Below are 15,092 nucleotides of genomic sequence, written 5' to 3'. Positions count from 1 at the left end.
TACCAGTGAAAGCTGAGGCAAAAAAAGTCATTGAGCTCTTCAGCTTTTTCCACATCCTTTGTCCCCTACCCCATTGAGTAATGGGGCCAAACTCTTCTTAGCCTTTCTTTTGCTTCTGATGTGCTTACAGAAACCTTTCTTTTTGCCCTTCACCTCCCTTGCTAACTTCAACTCCAGCTGAGCTTTGGCTCTCCTTACTCCACTCCTGTACACATGGGCAATGTCTTTTTATCCCTTCAAAGTAGGCTGTCCCTGGATTTTATCTTCTATGTATTTATTTCCTTTGCATGTCTGAGCTCAGTCAGGAGCTCCATGTTCAACCACGCTGGCCTTCTACCATGCTTGCTCAACTGGGCTGGAGAAGAATGAACAGAATATACCAAAGAATTATTCACGATTCAGGCTGTGAAGTGGAGCACCATGAGAACAGCATGGGGAAAACAAACACACCAACCCTCAACTGTAGCATAACAGACCTGACAGGAGAGGCAGAGTCTTTGGGTTGCAAGCAGACAGATATTTAACTAGAAGTGCAACAGCTAAACTACTATTATCTTTCTTCACTTTTACAAGAATGTATGGAAGCAGTGAGAACACATGCACTAGCCCCTTCAGAAACAGAAAGAGAAGCTGGTCTGAGAAGGATCAAGGGCTGCCAACCACTCTGTCAGAACCTAGATACTTTTCCTTCAGAGACGATGTAACTGACTGCTCGAATGGGCTCTCCAGTCCATTTACAATGATTACTTTCACTGACAGAAGGACTGAGCAACCAAAAGGAAACTGTGATGACTGGAGGAATTTGCTGATAAAATGACTGTCATTCCTAGGAATATACTGATTACAGGACCCAGAGGTAGGGTTTGTCAGGAGGCTTTGTGAATATATATATCACTGTGTCTCAGACAGACAGTGATAATTCCATCACACAGTGGACTGACAGCTGGTTGAACTGAAGCTGATGGTGCAATGGAGCTGTCCAGCAGAACATAAGCCGTCATTGAATGAGGAGCCTGATTTCTCTCATGAGCTCCATGGACTGATCAAAGATGAAATGCAACCACTTGACTTTAACAAGATGACTGAGGCCGTTAAGTAAGAAAGTCTCATATATATATATATATAACAAGGACTTCCACATTTGTAACAATAAGGCGACAAACATACTCCTCCCCAGTGAAGGTAAACTGTAACTGTTGCCAAAATCATAGCAAATACTCAGAGTCGTAGATGCATAGTGTCCAATCTGGCCACATAAAAGAGACCTCAACACTGGCTGACCTTATAGTTACAGGAATTAGGGTGTCCAATAGTTCAAAAAACACCAACCAGCCTCCCTCCTGAACTGTCGGTGATATGTTTATTAGAGGTGTCCCCTGAATTTGGACTTGCTCAACTAATACATCTGCAATGTCAAAATAAGTAGTCAGACCATTTSCCCTTGGAGCAAGGAAGTAACTAAGTCCTTTCCTGCAGCTTATGTTGCCATGAGCTCTGTGGTGTCTGGACAGAAGAACAYCAGTCTTATACTGCAGTCCATTTTCCTTTGCATAGACCCTTGCATAGATATAAGATACATATTATAGCAAGGAGGAAGATAAATTTATTTTTTTTTACCTGTTTCTCTGTGAGAATGACTCTGCCTAAGAGTTGATTTTCAAGACCTTTCATGGTTACAGTGAAGTCAATGATGGAGGTCCGAGCACTAATTTCAGGAGAGTAACGTGGATTTGGTAGTTTTGTGGTAATATAAAGTTTGAAACCATTCATAACATCTATTTCTTTATCACCAACTTTCACCTTAAAAAAAGTATTAAAAAGAAGTGTTGAGGCATCAAGCACCAGTGCACTCTTTCAGGTACTATGTGTAGAAACAAAGGTTACATTTTGTTATTCAAAGGCATAAAGATCCAGCTTAAAATTGCAAGTCTTGTGCAAAGAATTTATTGAGAATATCCATGAAATTCTTTAGATGACTCATTCACAGATTCTTCTGATTATGGTTAATTTTCATCATAATTTCTCCTAAACACAGAACACTACACAAAAGCAAAAGCAGCTCTCAGTACTTGCCGTCCTTAAAAGACTGTAGCATAAGAAAAGGGATAAGGAACACTATAGGTTTAATATATTAACTAGTTGTGAGGTCAAACTTAAACTCTACTCATTTTTTGGTATTAGCATTATTCAAATTTAAATATGACTTCAATTCAACCTTTTGGAGATATATACTTAGTAGGGTTAATTTTGTTTGGGCGGCTGGGGGGGGTGCTTAGGGTTGTTGCTTTTTTTTTTTTTTTTTTTTTTTTTTTTNCCTTGTTGGTGGAACTTGCTTTAATGAAGTTTCTTTCCAAAACATTATCTAGCGCTGGGTCAAGCTCTTCTCCAACATCTTCTATTAAAAGAGGTCTTCCCAAAGAAAGGCTGTCTTCTAAATGATGTCTAAAATACTTGTGATTCAAAGCAGTGATCTAAAAATACAATCACAGACCTATATAGTATGCTCTGCTCAGTTACCAAGCTTTTTTTTTTTTTGTATCTATGGATTATTTCATTTTATTCAAATAAATTACTAATAAGAATGACAATCCTATGATTAGACTAGGATTAAGGCAAAGATTGTGACCATAAGAAAAGATTAGCATCAGTTTACCATATTCCTAGATCTTGCTGAATTAAAATTTATATTCTTCTAGTACAAGACTAGAAGTAAACCAATACTGAGCACTTAAAAGTTTTGATATCCTCTGAGTGCAACTAGACCAGAAATTAACAGGTACACTCCATCACCCTCAGTCTCTAATTTTATCTTGGAAAGTTCCCCCAAGTCGAATTGCAGCAAGGCCAGTTCCAAGACTAGGGATCTTTTTTTGAAAATTAGAGTTTTATATTGAACAAACCATTAGTCTTTGCTTTAAAAGTAGTCCTCAGTAAAATTGTGATTAATTGTCAGCATGTACACAAAGCACATACAGCTTAGTTTGTAACTCCACAGTTCAAGTCTAATCACCATTTTTTAACATGACTGGCTAGGCACTTGTTACAAGTGTTCTGCCTTGAGATACCAATCAACATGAAATGACAGGAGTTTCCTGTTAATACCCTCAAATGGACTCTATTATTATCCTTCAAATTCCTCTCTATTTTTTTCTGGAATACCTTTTAAAAAAGCTGTGTTACTGGTGTAATTATAAATGTAGCCAGCAAGAACTTTATTCCTCTCATTTTCCCTTATTTGCACTGATCTGATGTGTCTCGTCTCAAATGACGTTTTGGGGCAATTACTGTCTTCACTGTATATTTGCAGAATATTTAGCACCTGACATTCATGGTAACACAATAAAAATTATYAGTAATTTATGATTAAGAGAATATAACAATATCATGCCATTTATCCTCATTTTTATATATTTATATTGAGACTTGTATAGATTCAGATATCTTTCATTTATTTATATTTTTCTAATAGTGAAAGCATTCAGCAAATATGTTTCAGCCCTTATCAGACATTACCCATCCAGCCTAAGAGAAAATATTTTCCAGTAGTTTGTGTTTCATTAAAATAAATTCATTAAACAAATTGAGCCACTGGTATTAATAAGCTTCAAAGGTACATTTTCATAGCTACCTGAATCTTAAATCTACCAAGATACAACTGAGATGTCCTTTGTGCCCAAATTAGGCATTGTATAAAACAACCTGCATTTACTAGGTATAACCTTAGTCACAAATTTGGCAAGTGCTTTCTCTGCTAAAGAGTTTCTAGGGATTACGAAAGTACCAACATTCTTATTACCTGAAGTTCATTTTTGTCTTCCTTATTTTTAATCCAAATGTTACCCTGTGCCTGTGGATCAATTAATAATGGATAACGAGATGCTTTAGTGACAATGATTCCATTCTGTATGGATAAGTCATCATTTGGTAGTCCTTGGAGGTTCCACTCACTGATAGTTGGAGCATCAGCCAACATCTCTATGAGGTTCAGGTTGTTTTCACAGGGGATTTTCCGAGTTTTCATTTCCTTTTGCCAGTCATTTAACAGTAGATTGCGGAACTCTTGGTTAAAAGGACCAGAATAGGACAGAAAAGCTGTAGCCAACAATACATCACCTTAGAAAAAGAAATGTCAGACAAAATATTATAACTTTTTAAATTCTGTTTGTGAAGGAGATGCTTCTTTCTCTGGTTGTCATACTGTTTGGATGATAACTGGGAGAAAGTATTTAGCCCCATAAACAACACAAATCTTTTCCCCGAGGCTCTAAAAACAATGCTAAAACAAAAATCTAAAAAAATCCAAAATCTAAAACAATGCTACAATTCAGTAGTTGTCATGCTTACTTTTTCCTTACAGTGYAACTCTAGGAAGCACAGCAACAAAAAGATAATATAGCACACGTATCATAATGTCTATGTCCAAACACCAGACCCTGCGCAGTCAGGACATGGCATCAAAAACATACTTACAAATGTTCAATTCTAACATTTCAACATTTCATTGCACAATCATGACAGCAGGCTAAAGTAATAATTTTGAATAAATAAATAAAAATTAAGCCTTGATTTAGGAGTGCTCAATACAGACAAATCAACTACAATTATCACTGCTAACAACAAAAAGTTGTAACAGACATCATTATGAAGAAAGCAAGCATTACACAAGTTCAAATTTTCTGGTCAGCTTGAAAAGTCCCCTTCCTAAGTCTCATGATACCATAATTACTTTTTATAACTCAGAAGTAAGAATGCAGGATTCCAGTTTGGAGAAGACTGCTGTACTTTCATACTGAGTACTAGTATTTTTGATACTTTTTCAAGATAACTAAAAAAGCCATGATGAGTGTGTGGAGAAGGTACTTTGTAGTTTTAATAAGCTAATAATATACATATATATTATGCCAGCAAATAGAACATAACTGTGACTATCTGCTTCTTACAGCATTTCAAGGCAAACATCAGAGAGTTATTTCAGGCCACAGTAAAAGACAAGATAAATTTCATTTAATTTATAAAACTAATCAATAAATCCTTTATTACAAAGTACTTTAGTTTTCAAGCATTTATTTATAAAATCAAAGCATACTTTTAGGAAACAAAAATTTTATGAACATTAGTAACTGCATTGACAATTACTGACTTCTACAGATACATATCAGTATCTGAATATCAGTCTTTGCCTCCGTCGCATATAATTGCATTCTCAGTTATAGACATTTTATTGTCATTTGATAACACATCACCCTCTTTTGACCGCTGCCTACAAATTTCAGTCCAGTTAAAACATCAGCATCCCAAATACACACAGAATTTTATACATGTCAAGTAACATCCTATGAACACATATACAGTGTAATTGTGTTATAGTTTTTTACAATATAAACTTCAGGCTCCTACTGCTTTTTTTTACACCTTTGTTTTAGCAAGAGAATTATCAACAATTATCCTCATTTTAGCAACAGGGAAGCTGTGCTATAAAGATAAAGTTTGAAATTCACATCAAATGTTTTCATTTTCACTACTGATTACAATTCAAGTGACTAACTTGCTTCCAGGTTCAAAGGTGTGGATAAATACCTACCCACTAGCCTCTTGGTTTGCACAGCAAATTCTTTACTCTGTTCTGTCCATCTCTCTTTTTCACCTGCCAGGCCACTTATGAGGCTAGAGGCAGTTTGCATTTTATGCCGGCAACGTTCAGCATCTTCAAGCAAAGTCTAGATAAGACCACACCAAGAAATATGGTTTACAGTCATGTATATGAGAGGGCACAACAACCTCTGCACCCAGGAAAAGCAGTAATTAAACAACAGCCCAAAAATGTATTTTCAAACACTTACTGTATTGTTGTAGAGGGAGAGAGGGAAGGAGGGAAGGAGGAAGGATGATCAGGACAAACTATCAACATCTGTCCTAAAAGCAGTTGAATTTTTTAATATTTTTGCTCCTAGCTTTCATGTTGGTATACATGTTACAGGGTATGTGAAATGCCTGGTACTATTAACTCTGGTAAATTCTGCCCAGCATTTCAAATACATTATATACTGATAACATACATTAATGAAACTTGATGTTACAGTAGTAGGCACTAAAAAAAATAACACAAATAAAATATTTGGGGGGCCAGGGGGAAAGAGAGGGGTTGAATCCAGAGAGAGAATATTTAAATAATCTCTTTTCCGTAAAAAGAAGTTCACCTGTTTTTCTCTCATGGCTTTTTCATACTCTGCCTGCACAACATCTAATTCTTCTTGCTTAGCACCTAGTTCTGCTTGAGCTTTCTGCAGATCTAGCATAGCAGTGGTTAGGCGATTCTCCTGGATTGCCAAATTAGCCTATGAGGCATACAAATACAGAGTGCATTCACACATATGACATCTCAAAGTATTTGCTATAAAGTATCTCAGATAGAGTTTCACTGCACTACATTTGAAAATCAACCTGCTCAGTAGGGTTTTCATCATTCATTAAAACCTTTTATTTCAATTTTACAACAGACTAACTTCCTTCTGCAGGTAACAGTAGTTAATTAGTTGGTCTAAAACCACTTAGGAAAAAAAAAAGAGAACAAATTCTGGGAAAAATAGTCTTTCTCCAAATCTTACATAAAAGTTAGTCTGACCTGGCCTGCAAAAAGACTGGTGCCACCAAAAGCCTGTTTATTTTCTCCAAATAATATTGCTTTGTCTCTTAAAGATACTACCTCTACCCACAAATATTGTTTCACTCTAGGTCATCCACTTTATAAATACAAAGCTATTTGATGATAAAATCATGCTTGACCATGTCCTTCTTGACTTCCATTCTTACCTTTTAATGACCATTTAGGTCTGTTATTCTCTAAATATCACTGACAGAGTCTCAGTACACTCTGTTTATAAACTCAGATCATGAATATTAGAAGGACCAAATCTTGACTTTTTTCTTACTTAATTAGGGTAAAGCAATTGCAGCAGTGAATTAAATTACTGCTGCTTCTTCAACCCCATTCAGAAGGAGCCCAGAGGCATAAAATTGCATAATCTCTTTAATGATTTTGATAACTTACAAGTGGCAGCGTATTTCAAATATATCAGAGTGTAGAGTTATGATTTTCAAGATAATTCCTACAGAGGCATGCACCAACTGGAATAAAGCAGCTGATGTTTCCACCCCATTTAATCCTCAAGTGCACACACGGATGGAGAAGAGAAAGAGAAAGGGGTTTGTGCCTCTTCCACTGATTAACGGATTTACCTTTAAGGGTAATACTTCTTTGTTGATGGAAAAAAATACAGCCATAGCTTTGGTCCATGAGCAAAGGCCAGCAACATTCCCACATACTCGCTTAGCTGTCTCAATGTTGTAGTCCGCCATTTCAAAATAAGGGCTCAAAAGCTCTACCACTTCTTCATTAATTGTGTCTTTTGGAAATTGCTAAAAAATATGTGCAATATATCTAATGAATGTAATATACAGGTAGTATAGGTAAAACATACATATGTATTTTAGTGTACACAGAACACTATCAAGATTACAAATGTTATTTAAAAACAGCTGATATAAAGTTCTCTGTCTCACACATTTCTGAGAACTCACCAAAGTCATTCTATTGTCTTCTATGTTCTTACAAACTGATTTGCCTTCCTTTATGATCCTCACTGTCTATATTAACCACTAAGGTTACATAGCTAAACCACAGTGCAAAATATTACTAAGATCATGTTTATAATTCCATTTTCTTTACTACTGAATAAATAACTGAATAATTTTCAATGAAAGGAGAGGGGAAAGCTTAGCTCTGGTTCAAGGACATACATCATACAAAAGAGTCCTTTCAAGGGGCATGTAGATATTTTCCCCTCAAATTACACTAACGCATTAGTGGAATCTGTTTCTGTATAAAGAATTTGTTCTGACCCTATCTTTTCTCCAGACATCTCTTCCATTTTCTTCTCCAAAAGCCCTCAAATTTCTCCTTTAAATTTATTTGCATTGCCAAATAATCTGTACAAGTTAATTTTTCTTAAAAGGATTACTTACAAGGAACAACAAAAGTATTTTATTGATGAACTTCAGATAAAACTGTTCCCTGAAGCAGAAATATGTTTATTTATGCACAAGAAATAAATATTTGAAGCCCTACAGTAAATTAAAAATCCTCTCATAAGTAGATGCAACATGAATACTACATAAATGGTATCCATGGCACTACCAATGGTACAGAGATGATCAAGTATGTCACCTGTGATTTCCCACTGGATCAGAGATCGATTAAGTAAACTCTTAGTGTGATTAAAATTGCAGGAGTTTACCACTAGTGAAGAGGAAAGCTTTAACTGAAGTAGAAATTTAAAAAGTTTTTTATATTCCTTGGATTATAAGGACAATATTCCTTAAAATACAGAAATCGGAGATAATGACATCTAGTGATGCAAGGCAAGGTATGATTTGTTCTCCAAGTAGATTAATCATAAGATTAACAGTCTAAATTATGCAGTAACACAGATTGATTCACCAGTTACTCTTCTCATTTCTATAGGCACATACTATGGAGCTGAAAATCCCAAATTTCAAAAATTCTGATTTTGTACATCCTAATCATCACCCATTCTTTTGGAGGTCACTACACAAGGTGCAAAGTTGAAAGTTAAAGAAAAATTAGGCAACAGAAAACAGATGTTTTAAATAAGCTTTAAGTAAACGGGTAAATAACGGCTATTCAAATGCTTAAAGCTTTGAATCACTCGTCACTGAAGGTAATTTCATTACCTTACTTAGTACGAGTTATAATTGATTTATGACCTGACTTTGCCTGATGGATTCAAGTTTATTTCATTATGACATACTGATTTTTAAGCCTTTATCACTTCAAGTATATTGTATACCTAATTCCCGTGCACATTTGTTCTCCTGTGAACAACAGAGCAAACACTTTTCCCAATTTTCTTCAGTTGAAAAAAACATGAAAGGGAAGGTTATAGAAGCACCTGTAGGTTTTGTAAGAAGTTCCCAGCTGTCATCAGTTTCAAAGATTCTTGCCATGATGGGATCGTACAGCTTTTCTCCTGATCAGTTTTCACATTGTTCACTTTTCTTTGGAAGAGCAGCAACACACAATCCATGATACGCATAATAAGGTGAGGAGGTCGACCCAATGTGCGGACAGTGGCAATATCTGCAGGTTTTATTGTCTATAAAGTTCAAACAAAGAAAAAAAGCAATTATTGTGATTGCTCCTTTAATAAGACATGGGGCACAAGTTCATCAAAAGTATTAATCCACTGGAGAGGAAAAAAATTATTATTCATATTATTTTTGCTTGAAAATGATTTTACCTCCGAAAAGCATGAAGCTACAAGGATCTAATCCAGTAATATTTTGACTACTGCCTCCTGGCAACTATTAGGAAACCTCAGATGAGCTATCCCCAGGAGGCACCTAAAAGCTTAAAACTACCATGCTCTTTTTTGATGGAGCAAAGAACAGAATAGAAATATCTTGAAATTTAACCTTTTTTAAAAAATGCAAATACAGTAACCAGAACTCAGTCTAGAAAGCAAAATACATTCTATTGATATTTGGTAAATGGAGATGAATGAAAGGAACCAGAGAGAAGGACTGACACACATACCGATCTGCACCTTCTGTTTYACCTTACTGAGAATATTTCTGTTTTAGAAGCAGGCCTATGAGAAAATTAAAGAAATTGCAATAATGTATGAAAATCTAGGCCCTATTAAGTATGACCTAGGTGCAAAGGGTGCAAATCTAATACTATAGCTTGTAACTGTAGGGTACATCATGAATCAAAAAGGACCATCAGAACACTCTATTGAAGGTGTGTCCTTAGAGAAGCAGGGACTTGAACAGTAGTGCATACTGAACCACCTAAAGAGCAGAAATCACTGAAAAATATAACTGCCAGTGGATAGGCCCACTCCTAAAACAGATACAACTTGGACAGAAGCTTTGCTCATTTGCAAGTAGCTGACTCAGCCTGGGTACATGACAGTGACAAACCATAAGTAACAGGCTATTGCAAGAGATATGACACCTTGCATCTAGCCTCGCACTTGTCTCACTGAGAATTCATAGAGGAAGATTTTAATTACCTGTGGCTATACTTTATGAAAGGGATTGTAAAATATTTTAGTCACCTGATCACCTTCCTTTTTTTCCCTTTCAATAGTTTGCTTTTTGCTGGGTTCAATGGGCACTGGACAATTCAGCAGAGCTTTCCAGATTATCTCTGTGAGAGCCTGAACCAGTGTTTCTTAGTGATGTTTAGGTAAGTCAACTGGCCCTTTTTACCACCATCCAAGTTTTGGCAGAACAACTACATTTAATATGTTTATTTTACTTCTACTTATGTATTTAAAATGTCATTATTATTGCAGGAGAAAGAGCAACTAAGTTTTACCGGGCTTTGACAATATATATTCACACAAAAAGTATTTAATACTTTAAAACTATTCTCTACCAGTCATGTCAAAATATCCCAGAATATGTAAAAATTTACTGAAATAACAAACTATGGATTTTTTAGCTGGGAAGTGGCCTCTAAATTTATCAAAATATTTAAATAGATACTTGTCTACATTGCAAGCAGAATTCCATGAAAGGAATCCCTAGTGGGAAATTCACAAATTCATAATGATTGCAGCCTGTAATTTGTGCAGTTCATTTCATGAAAGATGCAGCCCTGTACAGACTTGCACAGAGAATTTTCTTAAGTGAGTTTCTGAATGAATGAATTGTGAGACTATAGATATCTATGCTGATCAGCTCACTTTTATGACAGTTTTCTTCTCCCTTTTAGGAATATGTAAACAATTTATTATAGCAAATGCAAGAATTTTAAGATTAGGCCAAATAAGCTTTCTCCATTGTGAAGTCTCACAAAAATGATTTTGTAGCTTTTTGGATATTAGACAGATCTTTGTGTATTAGAATCCAAAAATTCAAAAAGAGAAATATTGTTTTGGTTTGGTATCTTTGGCCAAAAACAGAAGAGAAAATGCAATAAGATATAGGACAGAGGACAGGACACCAGTGCTCTTGTCATACCTAAGACATTGGTCAACTAGTATTGCTTGTTTATGCACTTGTCGGAATGCTTGCCCATCTCTGGGTTAGTTTGGTTTTTTTTTACTCTTGCCTGTAACTAAGTATCAGAATTGTGTAATCCAGACTAGCTCTCATTCCACTCTCATCGGCTGTCATGTCATCAGCCCTCATTCAGATATTTTCACTCTGTCCTTCAAGAATCAAGACGGTCAGAGAGTGTTAAGGACTTCTCCCTCAAAGTGAAGTCCTACATCCAGAATGTCCATAAAAACTTATTTATATTTGATTTTGAAGTCTTTGATTTCAAAGGCCACAGCTATTTTGAATGAAAGTCACAATATTCTTCAACCATTACCACTGTTGGCAGTCTCTCAAGTGGAAAGGAAAAACTTCCAGTAAACCTACATAACAATTGATTGCCTCCAACAGGCTGCACTGACAAAATATGATTCAGTTATTACCCTGCCCATGCCACCAAAGCAAAGTGGTCAGTAAAGGGACTCTGGCTTTTAACTCTCCAATTGCAGCGTAGTCTTGACACATCAGAAAGGTTTTCTTGGAATGTAATTGTCCTCCTGTAAACATCTAGACTGTCTTATTCTACGGCAGACTCAAAACACAGTTTCAAGAGCACTCCCRTTACTAGTCCTTTTATGAGGTAGCAATCCTGCAAGGCAAAACAGCAGTTGGGCTTCTCGTTTGAAGTAGCATGGACAGTTGTAAAGAAAGGTACATTAGAATGAAAAAAATTTTGCTTTCTGTTTTCTGAGAGTATAGGAAGGTATCTCACAGGTTGATTTTTCTCAGATGTTAGCTTACAAACTTTGAGGTTTATCCATCACTACTTCAGGATTTTCCTTCATTCCTGTCTGTTTTTTGTCATGCCAGTTCCTTGCCTGCCTCCAGTACTGGGTTTGCTTCAGCTCCCACTGTTGCTGTTCTCCCTCAAAATGCCTTGTGAGACATTATCTCTTAGTCAGACAAACAGACATGAAAATATATAATGTAAGATCAACAAAAATTAATCTTTTTTCATCACTAACGATGTATTGTGTAAAGATATCGGCAGAGTGGTATCGCTCTACTCTAAAAGCTTCACAGAAAGAGTAGGCTGAAAGACATGAAGTCTCATGGTGAATTTGGGTACCACTCCTCAGAAGCCAGAAAAAATTTTCCTGGAGAAGGCAGAAAAGGGTAGATCAGCAAACTCAGTCAAAATACAGTTCACTGGGGAAAGCTTAAAACAAAACAGGAGATTTAGATTTGGATGCAATGTTGTTATATGGAAGGCACTTACTTCTTCATTCATTGCACACACACTCTGTTTCCTAACAGTAGCAATGTTCTGCTATCAGTGTAATAGCAACCTGCAGCACAATGTTCATCACAGTTTCCAGCGAAAGGTAAAGCTTTCTCTTTGATGCAAAATTGTTTAACTATTTTGAGTTTGGTATTCAGGAAGAAAAAAGAAAAACAGAACCTAAAAAAATGAAATACATATACGTATATGCACACTTCTTTTGTCAACAGATGAGTTAGATGGTGTACCTGCCATCTTATATTGGTTTTCAAAGAAGCCCATCTTATCAGTAAAAAATGTTATAGTTGGCCCAAAGTTTTAATACTAACCTGTAAGGCTGCTTCTGCCTCTTCCAAAGCAGGCTTAGCAGCTTCCAACTTTTCTTCAGCAATGGCTTTGTCAACTGAGATGCTATCTACAATAGCTTGGGCTTTGTCTTTCACTTTCTGAACTTCACCTTTCACCTTCTCAGCAGCCTGTGCTTTTACAGTAACTTCTTTCAATACCTAGAATATGGGAAAACCCACACACCAAATATTAAAGAAAATACCTAGCTAGAAGAATGTATTAATTTTTGTTGTAAAATTTCATTTGTTGAATTCAAGTTCCAAAACCAGAATATTTGAACAAGATGACTTTCATCACCGCTATACTTTTTCRAGATCCTTCTTTTCAACACTTATTACTCTTTGTAAAATAAAAAATAAAAAGCACAAAATTAAAGAGCGATACATTTTGAAGGCTGTACATACCATGTCAGCTTTTTCATTGGCAACTTGAAGTTCCTTTTCTTTTACCTCCAGCTCTCTGCTTAGAGCAGCCACTGACTCAGAAGCCTCTTTCAATTTCTCCAGGCCAGTATTCATTCTGGAGTTAAAATACAAAGAAAAAGCATGCAATTCCCTATGTAATTTACCATTCCAGATTATTCCATTAATAGAATGAATAGGATGAATATACTACCAAAAGATGTTTTATACCAAAATTAAAACTTGCACAGAAACTTTCATGTAAGTTTCTGTTGTCATCAGAACCAGGGAAGTGAACAATAAAGAATAACCTAAAAGCGACCATGTGGCTTGAAATTTTCCTCATTTCTAACTTAAAGAGTATGTCTTTATTATGGCATAAAAGTCATATATGTCAGTTCCATATATGTCACTGTCTCTGTTGAGCTCCAACCTGATACTCAAAGGACTGAGTTCTATACAGCACAAAGCATTTTGGTCACCAGAATCCTTAGATATATCTCAAATCACTATTAGTTGTTTGAAGAGGATATTGAAAAGGTTAATAAAATCAAAGTAATAACTTCAAGATCAACCAACCAAGAGAGTCACAGAAAAATAGCACTGAGATTACGCTTTTGTCATCCAGCATTAAAAGACCCCTTAAACAGTCTTTTCTGTCTATTGAAGTGTCAGACTCTCAGCACAGATGCTTCAGACAAACATAAGTGAGATGTAGATTAGGAAAAGATATGCTTCATGCAGGAGGCACAGGAAGAACAAAAGAGGCTGCTATTGCAAAGGCTAAGTAGTACTGGAACAGMTAAACAAATACGGAAAAACAGGCCAAGAGTAACATCTACCAAAGCTGTTCAAACTGTGCAACCAAGGTTAATTGAAACAGATGGATGTACATGAACTAATCAGGTCCACCTGAGGAGTCAGAAGGCAGAAGACCAGATCGAACCTCCCTGTTTTTCAAGTCTTCACCCATAACATAACTACAGGTTTCTTATTCAATTTGGCTTTGAAGCCAGAGAATATTTCAAAGTGAAATTTTGTAAAGGCTTCCGGTTCTGAATGCCACTTTTCTAAAATCAAGACAGTAGTTTCTTAAGAGTGATACCAACAAATACCCTAAAGGCTAATTTTATATTCTACTTAAGTAATTCTGACATGAAGCTAAATCTGAAAAGAGACTTCATCAGTTTAGCAAAATATCTGAAAATGAGACTGAACATATCAAAACCACTTTATTAATCCTTAAGTAAAAAGTTCAGCAGCCTAAATTAGGCTCTACGACCACAAAGGCAAAAATGCCAAGGGTAATACTTGCATGTTCATATCAGGACACAACTGTTTAGCAAGAAAACAAATATTGCTCCTTGGTAAATTAAATGTTATTGTGAACATATTATCATATCACATGTAGATGTGTTCTTCTGCTCATTAAAAATATATGGGAATAATGTATATCCACTTTTTTCACCGGCTTGCTCTTTCATATATCACCATATTTCCCCTCCAAAAATAGATATTCTTTAAAATATATGCCAAGAGTGTGACGGTGCGCTCCTTTCCCCTCCTTGATGTGTTCTCTCCCCCTCAACCTGACCTCCCTGTAAACAGCACGTATGCAGGGGCTAATTGAGCATGAGCCAACTAAAGCCCGTCTAGTATGCAAATATGACTATGAGTCAATCATCTCCCCCCCATAAACAGGGGACAGCCCAGAGCTCATTGAGCTCTCCTGCACGGCAGTGGGCTGCACTGCAGAACCTCCTCCTGAGCAGGGACGCATCTCAAGGTTACTCCTCGAGGTTGAGAGATTCCTTACCCACGACAGATCCTTGGTAAGTGATTAATAGCATGCTGAACTTTTGCGAACTTTGCAAAACTTTGCTAAGTTATATCTCTGATTAATTGTGCGCATAATTCCTTAGACATAAACCGTTGACCAAGTCTGGGACTAGCACTGGATCCAGCTGCACCTAGGCTCCTCTCAGGAGTTTAGA

General features: G+C 36.2%; 1 protein-coding gene across 1 annotated transcript in view; it reads right to left on the bottom strand.

Annotated features, from left to right (window-relative positions):
* Nucleotides 1–15,092, bottom strand: part of DNAH5 (dynein axonemal heavy chain 5) — a 146,874-nt gene that overhangs the window by 25,071 nt on the left and 106,711 nt on the right. The window contains exons 57-65 of the mRNA XM_026077914.1: nt 13,102–13,216; nt 12,679–12,855; nt 8,970–9,173; nt 7,237–7,416; nt 6,198–6,335; nt 5,582–5,717; nt 3,797–4,113; nt 2,323–2,471; nt 1,618–1,807 (exon numbers count right to left, since the gene is read on the bottom strand). Of these exons, the coding sequence (XP_025933699.1) occupies nt 1,618–1,807; nt 2,323–2,471; nt 3,797–4,113; nt 5,582–5,717; nt 6,198–6,335; nt 7,237–7,416; nt 8,970–9,173; nt 12,679–12,855; nt 13,102–13,216 (1,606 nt within the window). The remainder of the gene's footprint in view (nt 1–1,617; nt 1,808–2,322; nt 2,472–3,796; nt 4,114–5,581; nt 5,718–6,197; nt 6,336–7,236; nt 7,417–8,969; nt 9,174–12,678; nt 12,856–13,101; nt 13,217–15,092) is intronic.

The sequence above is a fragment of the Apteryx rowi genome, unplaced genomic scaffold (assembly GCF_003343035.1).
Source record: "Apteryx rowi isolate R43461 unplaced genomic scaffold, aptRow1 scaffold_469, whole genome shotgun sequence".
In the NCBI taxonomy this organism is placed as follows: Eukaryota; Metazoa; Chordata; class Aves; order Apterygiformes; family Apterygidae; genus Apteryx; species Apteryx rowi.
The sequence above is the reverse complement of the archived record's forward strand: the minus strand, read 5'-3'. Positions and strand labels throughout refer to the sequence as shown.